At 45.1% G+C, this 18738-nt stretch overlaps 1 protein-coding gene across 5 annotated transcripts in view; it reads left to right on the top strand.

Annotated features, from left to right (window-relative positions):
• Positions 1 to 18738, top strand: part of SYN3 (synapsin III) — a 447506-nt gene that overhangs the window by 129655 nt on the left and 299113 nt on the right. For all 5 annotated transcript variants that reach the window (XM_010994185.3, XM_064491696.1, XM_064491695.1 and 2 more), the window contains 2 exons: positions 14564 to 14720; positions 17917 to 18006. In XM_010994185.3, coding sequence (XP_010992487.1) covers positions 14564 to 14720; positions 17917 to 18006 — 247 coding nt within the window. The remainder of the gene's footprint in view (positions 1 to 14563; positions 14721 to 17916; positions 18007 to 18738) is intronic.

The raw sequence follows: 18738 nt of genomic DNA, 5'->3' as shown, positions 1-18738 counted from the left end.
AGGTGACTTAACCTCTCTGTGCCTCTGTCTTTTTTTTTTTTTTTTTAAACACCTACCTTTAAAGGTAATTGTCAGGATTAATTAAGGTAAAACTCTTTAAAAGTCAAAAGTGCCTCGCACACACTGTGTGTTTAATAAACATTAACTGTTGTTACTCATGTGCTTGTGACCCTGCTTGTTAAATCTTAACATTCTGCCCCATTTGTTTTAGACATGTTTATAAATAGAAGTATAACATCGTAGACACTTTTTAAGACCCCTCTGTACATGCCTCCCTGTTCTGACTGATAAGGAAAACTAAAAGTTAGCCAGGAGGTCAGGGTGGGAAAGTCCAGTACAGGGCACGGGGCAGGGGAGAGCCTGACTTCTGAGGAAACCCTCCAGTGTGGTCAGAAAGGAAGGTGACCGATGCACAGGGGAAGAGACTGGAGAGGTGGCCAGGGTGCATCAGGGAAGACTGGCAGGAGCTCAGACACTTTCCTTCAGTCCCGCCTGGGAACCCGTTTCCCTCCAGAGAATCCACCCAACTCTTTCCTCTCTCCCAGGAAACCCTTGGGGCCCTTTTTAGTGTCTCCTTTCAAAAAATTAAAAACAAAAGATAAAGAAACCTCACCCACACTTGCTCCTCAGTCTGGAAAATTCCACCCTGTATGAGCTAGCTTTGAGAGCAGAGGAGAGTCCCAGGGGAGCTGCAGAAAGGGGGTTTAGGCCCCCTAAAGTCATTGCCACCTGAGTGCCCTAGGGGCAGGAAATGAGTGATTTAGGGCTGTAGCCCAGGCTGGAATATTCAGCCTCCCTTGGCCCCAGGTCTCTTGCAGTGAACAATTAGCTTGGGGAAGAAGTCTTTCTGGGAACTATGCACCCCACCAGGTGGATACTTCTTGCTGAGTGAGCTGATGAGAGAAGCCCCTGACGTGTGCCATAGTGAACCTGACAGAAGCACGTTTGTGGTTGGTCAGGCGTGGGTATTTGTGGGTAAGGCCTGGGGTATAAGTATATACTAGCACTCAGCCTTGATAGGAAATGTGTTCTCCCGTCACCCCCCAGCAATACCATCATTTCTTATCTCAAAATTGGCTTTCCCCCATCTTCCCCTCCCCTCTGCTTCTCCAGCATCCGCTCCGGCCACTGCTGAGGAACAGCTGCTCTGAGGCACATCTCTCATCAGCTGCCTTATCTCCCTGATGAATAATGTTCCCCTTCCCCGCAGTGGCAGCCTGGCAGGAGGCCCATCCCAGTGTGGAGCAGGCTGCTGACAGCACTTGGAGCCCAGGCAGCTGTCACAGAGCAGGACCCCGTGTGGAGTGAGGGCTAACCCCTCTGCCCCACAGACGTGCCATCCCAAGGCCCCACAGCCACGGCAAGCCGGCACCTTACAAACTCAGCCATTCCAAGCACATCGGCACCCTTTGGGTGCAGTCATGCTTCTGGGTGCTGGGGAAGCAGGTCCATGCGTCCTGCTCCACAGGGGTGAGGACTGTTTATAGGAGATGTGATTTACACTTAATAGTACAAAACTCTATATTTCATGGTTCTGTGCTCTGGAGAGCATGTTTAACCACTCCAGGTCTCAGTTTTTCCCACCTGCAAAATGGGCCAGTGTTATATAGATGCTATAGCTCTCTGCTCAGACCCCCTTTGCCAGCTAGTGTGCCCATCCCCAGCACTGTGAGTTCCTGGTAATGGCTATACTTCTGGCCATCTCCAGAGCCTCTGACGTATGGTAACAGCAGCCCTGAGACAACCAAAAGATTATTTTCCTCTCCCATCAGAGGAGCTGGTAACTGACTGATATTGGGGACTCAAAAGCCCAGGACTGTTTCCTCAAGATGGGACAACACATGGGACTATTTATGCTCCAGAAATCTCTATGGATAAAGCCAAGGCTAGACCTTACCCATGACTGCATCCATCCTCAGCCCCTTCCCCTTCCTGTCCTCAACCCTTGATAATTTTCCTCAAGAGCGCACCCTCCCTCCATGAATCATGAGCTTTTGGATGCCTGTTTTCGGCACCACTTTTAGGGGACCCAGGACAAGTACCCACTTCACAAAGGCTTTGTGTAAGGATTCGATAAGATAAAGCTTGAAAGGCCCCTCATAGGTGCCTGGCACTCAGCAAGTACCCAATAGTCAGTGATCGTGATCTTATAAACTACTGCTACATGACAGAATGTCACAGGGGAACTCGGACAGTTACGACAGAGAGGTGGGTGTTGAAAGCCTTGGTTCCAAGTCTGGAATTGGAAGCTGTTATGCCAGGAAGGACCCTTGGAGGTCACCTAGCCTAACTGTTCTTTTTCCAGTGAGGCAAATGAGGCCCAGAGAGGAGAAGCTGCAGTGTCAGAGACCCACAGCAAGTCAGGGGCAGAGCTGGGACTAGACTACGTCATGCTCCCCACCTCTCACTCCTCATGCTCTTTAGATATCTTGGGATCCTCTATCCCTGGTAGTTGTTGAAGTACTGCTGACTTGAGATGGGCCAGGACCCTGAGAAGGGAAGCCAGAGCACACTCCATTTCCATGTGCATCTCCTGAGCACCTACCAGTACTGGACACCTGCCAAGCACTCAGGGTAGTGATCTATCCAGATGTACATACCGCACCTGGTTGTTCAGAGAGCTTCATTGTTTTCAAAAAGTGTGTGTCTGTGTGTGTGTGTCTTGGTTAACATTTATCCCAGGGAGTAAATAATACCAGCCCATTCTACAGGGAAGGTTTTATTAAGAGTGAGATTTGAAAGACCAGTAAGAGCAGGTAGACAGACAAGAGCATTCCTGGACTCACTTTTTTCCATATTGAATACATAGAAATATTATTAATTCACACAGTGCTCTCTGAATTGTCTGCTGTCCTTTTCATTTTTCCCAGAGTTACAAATGTGAAGCAGATTGTGGCTTCTGGGGGACAACTGGAGTCCCATGTGGTTGGAGTGGACGGGTGCATATTATCTGTGTGACCATGGATGGCCATGGTGGAACCAGACAAGTAGACCTTTTAAAACCATACCAGAAGCAAGATTCTGTGTGTCGTGCTAAAGCATTTGGGCTTCAATCTGCCCATGGTAGGCAGCCTCCATAATCCTTTGTCCACTCTCAGGTGTGTATTCTACAAAATGTCTCTGGGCAGCATAGAGAGGAGACTTGAGAGGTAGGGCAAGAACCCTGCCCCCAGATGGAGGTAACCTGGGGACAAGTGAAGAGTTAAGTAGGAGACCACAATTTGTGAGCTGTCAGGAGACCTTGTGTGAATAATTTCCACATGAGAAAGACACACTAGGGTGACAAGAATGAAGAACAGGGAGAAACTGTGAGGAAGTGGGGATTTGAGTTGGAATTTTTGAGGGGCAGTTTCCAAACATGGGGAGAGCATGGACAGAACGCAGTATAAATGGTTGGAAGATGAGCATGGAGGGCAGCAGGGCCATGGACCTGGGCAGAAGTATGTCCTAGGAGCACAGAGGAGATAGCACTAAAGGGAGAACTAGGCCACATTGTGGGGAGCACTGAGCCCCAGGGAAGAAGTATGAACTCCTGCTTGTAGGCAGTGAGGCTACCAGAGGGTTTTGAACAGCAGAATCGAAGGATTAAAGGAGAATTTTAGGATTAGTGCAGGACTGGCATGCAGACAGGGGTGGGGGCAGGAGAGTGACCCCCCAAGTTGGAGACCATGCATTGCCTGCTGTCAGGCCACATCCCCCTTCCAGACAAGTTTGGTTTGCACACACAGTGTGGACTCATATTTTTTAAAAGGGGAGATTTCACACAAAAGGCAGGTTTCTGCCTTCATTTGAAAATCAGAAGATTTTGTGAGACTGGACCAAGTATTTCCACGTGGCTACCATATGCTGGAGTTGGGTCACAACTGCCCCCTTTAGATGCAGCCTTGAGTTTCATTAGAGTTTTCCCCATAGCAGTCCTGCTTTATTTATTTTTGGTGCCAGTCTGCATGGTGATTTTTTTAAAATCTTTTGAATGAGCTATCAGCATTTAAGTAATAATTCCTTATAAATATCTGGATTTAGGCTTCTTTAAAAAGTCATTAGGGCCACCTGGGACCTGCTTCCTATGAGGCCACAGCGGCTAGAGCTTAGGCTGTTTTCCATTTCGCCGGGCCCCACTGCTCCTAGCTCTCCGCAAAAGCCTACATTACCTGCCGTCTGTCATAGAGGTTGTGCTCCCCTACAGGAAAACGAAATGTTTCTAGTGCTCAAGTTGTTATCAAAAGTGGGAAAATGAAAGAGTAAGGGATGTACATGCATCTAAAAAAGGTTAGAGAGAGCGTTGTGGAAATGAAGACTATTGACGTGTTTAATTTGGAAACAGTGCGTATTAGAAAACTATTGGAGACTCTGCTAGGAAAGACTGGCTCACTCCCCCAGCCTGACATTACCTGCTTGGGCCCTGTTGGCATTTAGTTTGGGAAGCCTTGCGGCAGAGGCAGGGAAGTCACTTCACACTGAACAGACTCAGCAGTCTGGATTTTGAGCTACAGGGAGGAGCAAGAGGTGGGACTTGTGACCCCAGGGTTAGGTGCTAAGGATGTGTTGAGATGTCCTGGGCATAAAGGCAATGGGAGGGAAAACCAGGGTGAAGGAGGGGAGTGGGAAGTGTTGGGGGGAAACTCTATAGACACTTCTGGAGGGAGGAGTCCTCCAGGTGGTGGCTCCTTATATGGGGGGGTCAAAGAGAAGAATCACAGATGACTTCAGAGCGACAGATCCTGGGTTCCTGGGAGCATGGTGGGCACTTTAACAGAAATCGGGAGATCCACGCTTGGGGAGGCTGAGGACTTGGGGTCCAGGCACAGTGAATCTGAGGTGATGAGGATGGTGCTGGTAGCACGGTGGTTATGCACATCAGCTTTGAAGCACTCAGGTCTCATGTGGACCTTATTCTTGTGCTTAATGTCTTGGTGCCTTAATTTCTTTTTAAAAATTATTTGTTTATTTATTTACTCACTTTTATTTATTTTTAGTTGAAGTATAGTTGACTCAGTATTATATTAGTTTTAGGTATACAACATAATGATTCAATATTTTTATGGATTATTGGTGCCTTCATTTCTTGAAAAATGAGGCTATTGATACTCTCCTTATAGCGTCATTGTGAGGATTAAAAATAACATAATTAAAAGGATTCCTAGCCCAGAGGAAGTGCTCTGTAAACCTGAGTCATTTCCACTATTACCTGTGAGGACAAGGTGGGTGAACCCACTGAATGGAGGTGATTTCATGGGGCAGGGAACCAACAGTGAGCCTGGGGGAAGAGCCATAGGAGGGGAGATGATGGCACAGTGAGGGTCCAGGAGGAAGCATCTGGGAAACAAGGGTAGAGAGCGTCTTTGAGGAAGGGAGAACGGAGATTATGCCACAGCGGCCATGAGGATGAGCGGAAACCTAAGGTATAGCTCTCTCTCTGGGTGAATTTGCCCTCCAGAGGACTCTCAGCAATGTCTTGAGACATTTTTAGTTGTCACAGCTGGGCATAGGGGTGCTGTTGCATCTAGTGGTCAAGGATGTTCTTAATACCCTACAATGCACAGACCAGTCTCCCACAGCAAAAAATTATCCAGGTCCAGAGGTCAGTACTATAGAGAGTGTGAAATCCTTCTCTGGAGCTAGCAGCTTCCAGGTTTCACTCCGGGTTTCACCACCAACAACTGTGTAACCTTGGCAATTTCCTTAACCACTCTTTGCCTCAGTTTTCTCATCTGGAAAATGGAGATGAAAACAGCTGCTTCATAGGACTGTTGTCAGGCTTAAATGATTGAAGATATGTGGAGGGCTTAGAACAGAAGCTCATCATGCCTTAGCTATTACTGGAAGTCAGGGAAGTTGAAGGCATAGCAGAGCCTATTTGATCTCAGGGTTCAGCATTTAGGGATGACCTCAGTGCGGTTTCCCTGGGTTAGGAAGGGGATTGGCAGCCAGATGCGGAGGTTATGGAGATGGGTACATGGGAGCTGGGGCTAGCAGGCAGAAACTGCCTGGTCCAATCTGTGTAGCAACAGAAGGAAGTGGAGGAATGGCTAGTTAATGGCTGCCAGGCCAAGTGGAGGGGACTTGTTTCACATTCACTTATTTATTTATGCCAACCAAAATTTTGGTTAATGCCCAAACCACATTATAACAAAAATGGAGATTTTCAAAGCAAAAGAAATCACCCGCAGCCTCAGTACCTTAACAGATTAGCAATGTTCCATCTTCCCTTCCAGGCCTATCGTTTTTACAGTGCTTTAGTCATAACGCAGATTCTCTTTTCTATTGTTTTATGTCATGTGAAATTGCCCCCTAAGCATTTTCCGTGATGTTACTTCATTGTCACATTTATCATTTTTCCAAAATGAAGATAACCTCATTGTTTTTTCCTAGTTGTAAAAATGCTTTGTGCTCTTTTTTTTTTTTTAAATGCAGATAGTACCAGAAAGTCTGAAGAAGAATGTAAAAAACCCCATTTCCCATCACACTCTTCAGAGATAGCCAGCTTAGCATTTTGGTGAACATCCTTCCAAACAAATCTCCATGCATTTATCTGTGTGTTGATTTGTTAGCTCTTTTACGTAAATATGCACATTGCTTAACTGTTGATTCATTTTCAACCTTGAAGCAAAGGTCTTCTTATTGTTGGGGTCAGGTTGTTTTGGGAAGTGAAGAGGGAGCCGTGGATAGATACACACAAGAACAAAGGAAGCCAGGAACCCGCTAGAAAGAGGAAATATTGGGGGTGTGCAGTGAATTTGTTTCCTGAGGCTGCTGTAACTGAGTACCAGAGGCTGGGCAACTCAAATAGCAGAAATTTATTCTCTCCTGGTTCTGGAGACTGGAAGTCTGAGATCAAGGTCTTAGCATGGCTGTGGTTCCTCTCAAGGATCTAGATGAGGATCCATCCTTGTCTCTACCTGGCTTCTCATGGTTGCCAGCGATCCTTGATGTTCCTTAGCATGCAGACACATCACTCCAGTCTTTGGCTCTTTCACCATATGGCAGTCTTTTCTTCCTCTCTGTGTCTGTGTCCAGATTTCCCTCTTCTTATAAAGGCCCCAGTCACTGGAGTAGGGCCCACTCTACTCCAGTATAACCGCACCTTAACTTGATTAAATCTGCAAAGACCTATTTCCAAATAAGGTCACAGAGACTCGTAACAGGGCTCAGGACTTCAAAAAATCTTTTGTGGGGACACAATTAAATCCATAACGTCAGGGGGGAGGGTATAGCTCAGTGGGAGAGTGCATGCCTAGCATGCACGAGGTCCTGGGTTCAATCCCTAGTACCTCCATTAAAAAATAAAATCAGTAAATCGACAACATGTGGGATCCAAGGGGGTGACGGAGGAGGAGGATGGAGTGAGGGTGGAGCAGCGAGGACTCCTTCCCTGAAATGAAAGGGAAGGAAGAGACTGGGATAAAGAGACTGAGATTCTGAGGCTGAGAAAGGAGATGAGGAAGCCTACTTCCTCCAGCAACAAGTGCCTGTGTTTTATTAACCTCCTGATAGTTTACAGAGAGAGCCCTGGGATTCATCAGAGAGCCTGGCTGTTTGTAAACCCTGCCGGGCCCCTTCCCCACCGTCATCATGCTGTGCAGCTGGCAGCTGCTGGGCGGGCCCCACAGGCCTCACTGCAGCATCCTGTTGTCCGTTCTCGCCAGATTCTTGGTTGGCTGCCACCTAATTTCTTTTCAGCCTGGACTAATTTCTTGCAGTCCACGGGCTGGCGGGAAGCATCGCTAATTCCCAAAGTCTTTCCATGTGGCCCATTCAAAGCCTTCCGCCTGCCAAGTGTGCACATCTCCTCTGATCTGTCCTTGCTGCAGGATCGTGGTCCTTAAGCCTTAAGGAGCATGGAGACCATTTCGATGCCTTGATTCCTCCCTCCCCTTTTCCTCAGGACACTTGTTTTTGCTGATTTGCTCAGTTCTCTTGGTCTCCTTTCCACAGATTTGGTACCTAAGGTTGAATTTTCAGAGGTGGAGGGGAATGGAGAAGGATTGTGAGAAGTATGGAGAAGTTAAGAGGACATCTGAAGTCTCTGCCAGTGGTCGCAGATGTTGGGAAGTCAGGAGCCTTCCCGGGCCTGGCTACGGTCAAGTTTGGGTGTGATGGGTCAGCATGTGACCAAAATAAGCTTCATTGTCACCCTTAGTCAACCTGGCCCTTGGGGAACAGGGGACCATTACAAAATAGCAGTCAAATGGCTGAGAATAGTGAGGCTTCTGCTTATTAATCTAAGTCCTAGGCAAAGTCCAGTCAAAATCTATTCTAGTACCACAGGCTTCTGCATATTGAGAGAATTATTATGTTTCTCTGATGGTTAGACGTCACTCAGCCTTTGGCCCCTTGCCTCTTGATGCTGCCTGAAGCACCCAGTAATCTCCCAGCAATGCATCACCTGTCCCATCTCTACCATGCAATTACATGTTGTCCTTGATTTCCATTCCAGTGCCGACTGCCACTTCTGAGAAAGACCATGGATTAGAAACAAACAATATGGCTCATATTAAGTCTAAATAACAAGAAAACCCAGGTACAGCCTCCAGCCAGGATGTGCCAGTTTGTGTGGGATTGAAGGAGGCCTTCTTGCTCAGGCATGAAAGACTGGGCTTGGGCCCAGTGGGTCTGTGGAGACAGAAGGGCAGGAAGGGGTTCATGAGAGTTGTTGGGAATTTTTACCCAGCTTCATTTCTTGCCATCACCTCATCAGACCTTATACTCCAGCAATGTAGCTAACTGCAATCTTCCCACTTCCTTCCAGTATCTGTCAGAGCAATAGTGATGTCAAGCACCAGACACTATTCAACCTAGTGTAGGCAAAAGAGAAAACTTAATAGCTCACATAACTCAAGATAAAGATGGCTCTGGTATAAGGCTCAGCAGGATTCAGGGACTCAGTGATGCAGACAGGATTTTGTCTCCCTCCCTGTCTTCTTCCCAGGGATACCTCTATTCTAGGTGAGACCCCTCCATGGAGCAGGAAAAATTGATGTCTGTCAGCCCCAGGTGACATAACTGGGCCTAGCTGGCCACTCAGGAGGATTATAACAGGCCTTTTTTACATCAGCGACACAATCCTTAGACCAGTTATTGCCCAGGGAAATGTGGTTCTCTGATTGGAGAGGATTTTACATGGGGTCTGTTTCCCCAAAAAAAGTGGGTACTGGGCAGATAAAACAAAAACCAGCACAGTCCACTACAACTCCCTCTGAGAGGTTCTGTTCATTCAGTTGCAGGCACTGTTGTCTCTGCCTAGAAACCCTCAAAACCCTGCCCACAGGCTTTTCCTTCAAAACCCAATGTCCCTTCTGGCATACATTCTTCGACACCCTCCCCAGACAGAGTTGGGCTACCCTAGTGTCTCATACATACCTGTGATATTTCACTCACTCACTTACTCATTTGTTCTTTTAGCAAATCCTTATCCTTCAGTGTTGCACCTACTTCCTCTAGGACTGTGAGTTTTGTGAAAGCAGGGATTATGTCCCAATCATCTCAGGATCTTCAGCCTCTACAGGGGTGCTTGGTCGCCTGTCAGGGCCTGGTGGAGGCCACATCCTTGATGCTGGAGTGACATGGTGGACTTGGCTTTTCTCTGACCATATAGAGAACCTTGGGTGCTAGTTACGGAGGGAAGAACCATGTACTGAAGTCACTAATTGTTCTGTCTTCCATGCAAATACCTCACATCCTAGGCTGTCCGGAAGGATATTGTGTATTCTGTGCATCAACCAATGGCAGAATTTGAACCATGACAAATGCCTGGCTTGCCCTAATACATTACATATGGAAAGTGTTTATTGTTCACATCTTGTATCTGAGACTCTTCAGCAGTTATGGGGTCCAGCTTGAATTCCCTGGGGTTAAAACCTTCTTGGTGATGCTAATATACCTCCAGAAATACAGGACTCGTTGCCTTATAAGGCAGCCCTCTGGTTATTAGGGGCCACAAGTTATCTCCTAGCTACTTTGGCCATCAGCGCTAGGTTATCCAGGGCCACAAGGAAGGAGGTCACGCCTTTTTCTAGTGGCCATTCCGCTTTGTGTTTATTTGTTCTTTCATGTATACATGCTTCATTAACCCTATCGTTCATTTGAAAACATCAATAAGGCCAATTTTGTCCAAGATGGGCAGATCGCCTTTCTCACTGAACTGACATCTTTAGAGAGGAGAGACAGACAATAAACAACTGAACAGATAAATAGGAGAAATACAGTTATCACAAGAGCCACGAAGAAAGGAAAATAAGGCAATATGAGAGTTGGGGCAAATTTCAGTAGAGTGAACAGGACAGGTATCTTTCAGGAAATGAATTTGAGCCAACAAGTAAGTGATAAGAATGAGGCATAATGCACAATTTGGGAGAAGAGTGTCTAAAAAGAGAGTTAGAGGGAGGGGCAGTTGTCAGTGTGGCTCAGGTGGAGGTGAGAGAGGGGAGAAATTAGAAATGAGGATGGAGAGGTGGGCAGGGGCCTTGTAGCCATGGAGAGGAGGTGAGAATCTGTCATTAGAAAGAGGGAAGCCTTCAGAGGGTTTTAAGCAGGGACATGATGTATAGTTTTCAAAGAGCACTTGTGAATTTGGAAGCTTGAGATTCCCAAATCCTTGAGTACAAATAGGGAGTGACCACTACTTTATTTTTTTAAAACATTTTTTGTTGATTTATAATCATTTTACAATGTTGTGTCAAATTCCAGTGGAGAGCACAATTTTTCAGTTATACATGAACATATATATATTCATCGTCACATTTTTTTCTCTGTGAACTACCATAAGATCTTGTATATATTTCTCTGTGCTATACAGTATAATCTTGTTTATCTATTCTACATTTTGGAATCCCAGTCTATCCCTTCCCACCCCCCACCCCCTTGGCAACCACAAGTTTGCATTCTATGTCTATGAGTCTGTTTCTGTTTTGTATTTATGTCTTGTTTTGTTTTGTTTTTAGATTCCCATGAGCGATCTCATATGGTATTTTTCTTTCTCTTTCTGGCTTACTTCACTTAGAATGACATTCTCCAGGAGCATCCATGTTGCTGCAAATGGCATTATGTTGTCGGGTTTTATGGCTGAATAGTATTCCATTGTATAAATATACCACATCTTCTTTATCCAGTCATCTGTTGATGGACATACAGGCTGTTTCCATGTCTTGGCTATTGTAAATAGTGCTGCTATGAACATTGAAGTGACCAGTACTTTATTTCAAAGAGTAAGAAAGATCTGATTTAGAGGTGAGTTCTAGATGCCCTGGAGAAAGAACACTATAATATGTGGGACTAGTGTCAGAGTATCACAAGACAGGCCATCAGATATTCCTCTTGGAAGGCGGTCTGGGAAGGACACCTTCTTTTTCTAGAGAGCCAGATTCCCCCACCCCTCAGGCTATGTGTCTCTCTTAGGAGTTCTTCACAAACAGTGAAAAACTATGAGGCTGGCCAGCACAAGGCTTTTAATTATTTCCTCCTGGAGCAGAGTAGAGTTGCCCTAGTGAAGCACCAACTATGGTACCGTGTTGTCTGAGAGAGAAACTACAGTGCCAGGAAGAGGGGGCATCGCACTGTCAGAACTGAAGCCCCAGAGGACTCTCTGAGCATCACAGCAAAGAGAGAAATCAAAACAGAGAGACTCGAGGGGAATGGAAAATATGTTGGTATGTTTTGTTAAGATTCACAGCCATAAAAAAGGGCAAGCAACTAATAAGAACATGACCACACATGACAGATGAAAGGCTGCATCCTAACACAGTGCTCACGTCAGTGAGGAAACAGTGAGGCTGCCTTTTTTTTTTTTAATGGGGAAAGATGTGAGCAGACTTTTACAGAGAAGAAAAAGCATATGGTTAATAAAAGTACTCAATCTCACTAAAATCAGAGAAATGCAAACTAAAATAGCAATGGGATGCAGGGTATTCTTTGGGAAAAGTGGCTTATCAAATTGAAAAACATTTTTAAAATCTGCTGTGCTGGTGAGGCTGTAGTGAGATGTAGTAACAGTGATGTGCATCTTTAAGAAGGGGTACTGTTTGAGCATCTTTAAAAAAAGTTCATACCCTTTAACCTAGCAATCCCACTTCTTAGAATCTATCTTACAGTATGAAATAGTTTCAAGTGAAGAGGTTGATATGTGTGCAAAGATGTGCATGTGTGAAACATTGGAAATAGCCTACTTGATAATAGAAGGTGATTGGTCGGCTTAATATGTATGGTATATCCATTCAGTGCACTATTAGGTAGCCATTAGAAATGGTATTTTTGAAGATCTTTTGGTAGGGAAGATACACTATAATATGTGGAAAACAGAAAAATCATAATAGAAAGCATGAAATCATTTATCAATATGAATGCATATTAGATACATTAAAATAGATTATTGGATCACTATATATATAGGAATACATAGAAAAGTTTTAGGATTTTCTGAGTTGAGAATTCCAGGTAATATTGTTTACTTCTTTGTGTTTTCCAAGGGTTTTTTTTTTTTTTTTTTTTTTTGCACAGTGAACATATGTTGTTTTATTTTATTATTATTTTTTTAAAATATGTTTTTATTCAAGTATAATCAGTTTACAATGTTGTGTCAATTTCTGGTATATAGCACAATACTTCAGTCATATAGGAGCATATGTATTTTTGTTTTCATATTCTCTTTCACCTTAAGTTACCAGAAGATATTGAATATAGTTCCCTGTGCTATACAGTATAAACTTGTTGTTTCTTGGATTTTGTGAGAATCCTCCTGTATTTCAAAATGACACTCTGCCAGAGTTCAGTAGGTGTTCCGTGTGATTCAGCGGGTTTGTAGATGTGACTCTTGGTGTATTTGTGGGAGAGGGCGAGCTGTGAATCTCTCTACTCTGCCATCTTGGCTTCTCCTCCATATGCTATTTTAAAAATCAGATAAAAGTAGAAGATGGTTGTAAGTCAATGCTCCCTCTTGTCATCAGGTCCCTATTAGAGATACACATGCCCCCTTCTTTCCTCCCTTCCTTCTGTTGCTGTAAGACCCAGGAAAGTGGAGTGCAAAGGCAGGAGGAGAGCAGGGAAGTAGGTAGACCTCCTACCATGCCATGGTTTTGCTGGGTGACCTGGGCCACGTCACTGCCTGGCTACAGGGCTCCAGTTCCACATCTGTAAAATGCACTAGTGGTACTGATTCCTCCCTAAGAAGGCAATGAGGATGTAGGCATGGTATTTCCAAGCTTCTAACCCAACCCTAATCCTAACCACAGTGACATAATTGACTGCTTCCATGAGCACAATGCCACCCACACCCAGATGTCACCATCCACATGGCCATCCTCAGGGCCAGTTACAACTTAGCCGGGGAGTCCCTTGCCCTTTCCTTTGGGAACGAAAGGGTGATGTTTATGTACATCATTCATTCTTTCAACATGTCCTTGTTACGCTCCTGCTCCTGGGCTCCAGCCCCTGGGGGCACCATGAGGCCCAAGTTCAGAGTGATTTCAGAAGCAGCTACATTTGCAGTGCACTCTTTCCTCTGTCTTCACTGGGGACAAGTCCTTTCCCTTTGAGAGTTATTTTAATTTGAATTTGAACTATTTTAAAGAGATGTAGTTTCTTTGAAGCCAAATGTCTGACTCTGGATGGGCCAAATGGATCACACCATTTTGAGTGTAAACCACCTATCTACTATGAGTCTGATTTTCTTGTGGGTCTTAGAAGTGAGGAACCCAGAAACAGGTGGATCCTTGGCAGTGTGAATAAAACAGCCTGTGAATCTACCTGAAGCTGCGTGAGGGAGGGAAAAGTGTTTGGACTTGGAGCCAGATGACCTGAGTTCAAACGTGGCTCTCCTGCTTCCCAGCTTTGTGACTTGGGGAAGTTCCCGACTTCTCTGACCTGAAGTGTCCCCCCCATCTGTAAAATGGAGAAATAATCCCAACCTTACCCACATCTGCATGTGAGCATTAATCAGGATCTTCTCTCCAGAGGGACCTAGCAGAGAGCCTGGTGTGTTCTCAGCCATCTCATTAGTCCTCTTGCTGCTTTCCAGAGGCTGCTACTTGAAAGGACAAGACACATTTTAAATACACAGAAGGAAACCACGCTACACTGTCGTTGAGAGCCAGGGCTGTGCGGCTACACAGATTGGCCCTGCCACCTACTTTCAGTTTGTCTTTTTGAGCAAGTGACCTGATCTTTCTGAGCCTCAGGGTGTGCATCTGTAAGATGGAGCTGATGGCTGCAATACCCACATCCTAAGGCCATTGTGAGGACTTAGTAACATGAGCATCCACTACAGTGCCTAGTAAAATCACAGTATATTCACTGAACTGTTTGATACATTTTTTTCTGATTCAGATGAAATATTTGTTCAATGTAGAAAATTTAGAAAGCAAGCCTAAAAAATAAATGAAAAAGTGTGAGTTGTTTTCAGTCCTTTTACTTTGTAGTTGCTGTGTGTTTGCACCTGATCTTCCTCATCCACACTGTCCCACCCCATCCCCATTCTAAACTGAGGTGCTATCCTCAGCAGGCTATGGCTTGATGCCTTGATTTTTCCATCAATGTAATGTATGTAACACTGCTTTGGCCCCTCTCTTGGCAGATCCTTCAAGCCGGACTTCATCCTTGTCCGCCAGCATGCCTACAGCATGGCCCTGGGTGAAGACTACCGCAGCCTGGTTATCGGTCTCCAGTACGGAGGGTTGCCCGCCATCAACTCCCTCTACTCCATCTACAACTTTTGCAGCAAGCCCTGGGTGGTAGGTGCCGGGCCAGGCTGACCCAGAAGGAAGGGGAGGCAGTGGCCGGCCTCCCAGCCCTCAAGTGGACACATTCCCCAGCATGGTGGCCCAGTTATGAAAGGAGTCTTTTTAAAGCAACTGAATAAACAACTTGGATCCCAAATCCCTTCTTATAATTATTACCCAACAGATATTATGATACAGTGTTATTATTATTATTATATTAATACTATTATTATTATAATAATATTAGTGGTAAGGGGGTACCCTATTGCTCTTACTAACATTTGAGCATATAGCTAGTTTTGTTAAAGTTGGCACTGTGTATCGAGCACTTACTATGTACTACAAAACTGTGCTGCCTGGTGCTCACGCTATTGCTATCATGTGAAGCGAGCGTCATTACTCTACAGAGAAGGAAGATTGGCTTAAGAGCCGTTAAGGAACTCCCCAGGGTCAGGGAGCCAGGGAGGGGTGAAAATGGAACTTGAAGTCAACTCTCTCCAACCTGTAAGGCTTGATTCCCCACTCACTTTTATTCATTAGTTTCATATTCGTTCATTTGATTTGAGTTTACATCCAGATGTTACCTGAAGAAAGGTTTTTCTTAGCATATAACTCCTTCACTCCTCGACTACTCTCAAATGTCTTATCCTACTTTATTTTTTCCCCCAAATACTTATCTCCACATAGAATGATATATTTATCCATTCATCTGTATTATCCAGCTCCCCTACTTGAAGTAATCCATTCATGCAAAAATATTTATTGAGTACTTACTATGTTCTAGGGATTGTTCTAAGTCCTAGGAACATGGCAGTGGGCAAATCAGACCAAAACCCTGAATCTTACATTCTAGTGAGCAGGGCCACATGCAGTATGTTAATAAACATGCCAGATACATAATATGACATATGAAAAGGGTCAAGGGGAAAACAAAGCAGAAAAGGGAAAGACAGATGTAGAGGTTGGGGTATGTAGAATATGATGTGTGAAGCTCTTAGCCATCTCATCTCTTCTTTTGTTGTCTCTCTGCATGGTTTTCTGGTGGTAGGGCAGTGGTTGAGAACATGGGCTCTGGAGCCAGACTGCCTAGGTCCAGGCTCCTCCATTTATAAGCTGTGCAGCCTTGAGCAACTTGCTTGACCTCTCTGAGTTTAATTTCCATATTTGTAAAAGGATGATAAAATAGGGCCTTCCTAGTAGGGTTATGAGTTAATACATATAAGGTGCCTAGAATGGTGGATGATATTAAGTTCACACTCAGTAAATGGTGACAACTGTTACTGTCCCTGTTGTTAGGAATGAGATCTCTGCAGAGTTGGCACTCAATATTTACTGAATGCATACATGCATTAGTTTAATAGATATGGATAGTCTTTAACCACTATTACCATGGCTCTGGTCTCCTCATTCTGTCCTAACTGACCTTTTAGGCCTACAACATCTCAGATTCAAGTACCACTGTCCCAGGAAGGTCCTAGGTAGTATTAGCTCGCCCTACTTGTTTGTCCACATAGTCATGGTGATGGTAGCAGCTACCATTTATTAGCACTAACTATGCTGTGCTGAGCCCTTACCATGAATATTATATTTAATCCTCAAACCACCCTGATGAGTAGGTATTTCTAATTTCTCCATTGTACAGATGAGGAAACTGAGGCTTATGTAGCTGGTGGAAAGTCGTGGAGCTGGGCATCGGCAAAACTCATATTCTTGATCATGGAATTCCTCTCCTTCTCTGGACTTCAGTTTCCTTATCTGTAAAATGAGGTACCCTCCGTCATTTCCCATATTTCTGAGGTCTCTCAAACCCACTAAGCTGACACCATGTTGCAACACAGCTGCAGGCCAAGAGTTTCCAGACCAATCCTGGCCTGATGCAGGAAGTTCCCAAGTTACCTGTTCTCTCTGTGTGAGCTCTTAGTATTGAGTTAACCTCTAAGTCAATCTGGCAGAAGACTTATCTCCTCTTCCAGCCATTGGGCATCCACGTTAGGGTGCACATTGCGGCTTATTCCTTCTTCCTGCACAGAATCTACCTTGCTCTTCCCTGCATATATCCACCAGCTGCTTCCTTTTGCCTTTGGGTGAATTCTCAGTTCTTTGTCCAGACTTTAAGGCTCCTGGTGGTCTGTGATGGATCACTCTCCAGCCTCCTCTCTCACTGTCCCTCATGTTGAGGGCCACTGCCACAGCAGCCACCGAGTGTCTCCAGTGCACAGTAGATTCACTGCACGCTTGGAGTACCCTTCTTCTTTCTCTTTTGTCATCTGCTTTAGGGTGTCATCCTCGCCACACTCTGCCCTCTTCCAAATCCCACATCCCCCTTGCATCCCTCTAGAAAGACATTATTATCTCAATCATCTGCCCACAGACTGTCTTTCTCCTAGGCCTGGTCCGCACGTTCAGCATGCTGCCCCAGTGTTAAAGCTCAGTGCTGGGCACAGAGCGAGCTCCCAGAGATGTTGAGTGGGGTGGGGAGGAGACTGTAAGTCTGAGGCCTGCCTTTTAGGAGCTTACCCCTTAGTCCTGGGGACAGTAGCTATCTCTGTGGCAAAAGAAGATAGTGCTGAAGTGGGGGAGCACAGTGTGGAAGGGATGCAGCTCATGCTGTTGGAAACAAGTGGGGTTGTAAAAGCAGAGAAAAGCTTACTACTAATACTATTCAATATTCGAGTATACCTACGGACCAGGCCCTGCTTTTAATACACTGTGTATTTAATCCTTACAACAATCCTGTGAGGTTGGATCTCTTGTTTTCTCCATTTTCAAATGGGGAAACTGAAGCTCAGAAACCTGAAGTGACTTCCCAGGTCATTCAGCTAGTAAGTGGTAGAGGATTTGAACCCAGAATCTACACCATAAATTACTACACAATATGTGTCTCAAAAAAGAAGGGCATTGCAGGCAGGTGACATGGCATGAAGGTCAGCAGGTTGTGCTTGTGTGAAATGCTGAGAGTAGAGAAAGTGCTTATTAAATGTGGTTGAGCTGAACTTAGTAGGCCTGGCAGGAATGGAGGGGTTGGTGCAGGCAGATGGTGGAGAGGATGAATGTTCAGCAAAGGACTCTGGCCTCTATCCCATAGGCTTGGGACAACTACTGGATCTTAGCTCAGAACAGACAGATGCTTGAGGCCTGGGATCAAGGGGGAGGTTTCACCATACTGGGTAACATTGGTTGACCAATGTTCTCTTGTATTCTGTCCTAGTTCTCTCAGCTCATTAAGATCTTCCATTCTCTGGGTCCTGAGAAGTTCCCGCTTGTGGAGCAAACGTTTTTCCCCAACCATAAGCCAATGGTGAGTGCCTCTTTTTTTTTTTTTTTTAACTTTGCTTATTTTTGTGATATGGAGCAAACACTGATGTCCATGTTCTCTATCTATTTGAATGGAGGAGGTGGGCTCAGGGGCTTTTCCCTGAGCACTTGGACTCTAAGGTAGAGCCATGACATCCTGTAGGAATACCTGGCTTTCCTAGGGAGAATCAGGTCTTCAGGTGAAATTTCAGGCAGTAAAGCAAATGGCAAAGATGGACAGCACTCCTCGGGCATGTTCAGAAAATCAGGAGACAACTTAAGCTGGCATGTTGGAACCAAAGGTTGTTAGTAAAGGTGAAAGATGTTTCAAAGGTAGGATGTTATTTCACTTGAGCCCTGAGAGGGACCTCAGGGCTCCAATTCTTATTTTAATAAAAGCAATAGTATTTTGTTTGCATTGATCATCGAAAGGCAGTTTCCTTGTGTGTACTCTTTGCATTCCAACTTTTGAACATACCCAAGGTTGTCTCTGGGAAGTGGTTGGAGCCTAGTTTGGCATATGTGGGATTGTCTCCCACTCGGAGTCTTTTTGGATGGGGTGGAGAGCTCTCCATCTTACAACCAGAAGGAGTTGTGTGAAAGAGTTCTGGGCAGCTGGAAATAGCTTGTGACATGCCTGCTTGCATGGTCAGTGGTCTTCTTAAATGGGTCAAAGGAATGTAGGGCCATGGCCCCATGCATGCCTTGCAAGGATTGTGAGTCTTGGGGAACAGGA

This window comes from Camelus dromedarius, chromosome 11 (genome assembly GCF_036321535.1).
Source record: "Camelus dromedarius isolate mCamDro1 chromosome 11, mCamDro1.pat, whole genome shotgun sequence".
In the NCBI taxonomy this organism is placed as follows: Eukaryota; Metazoa; Chordata; class Mammalia; order Artiodactyla; family Camelidae; genus Camelus; species Camelus dromedarius.
This window is presented reverse-complemented; position numbering and strand designations above follow the sequence as displayed.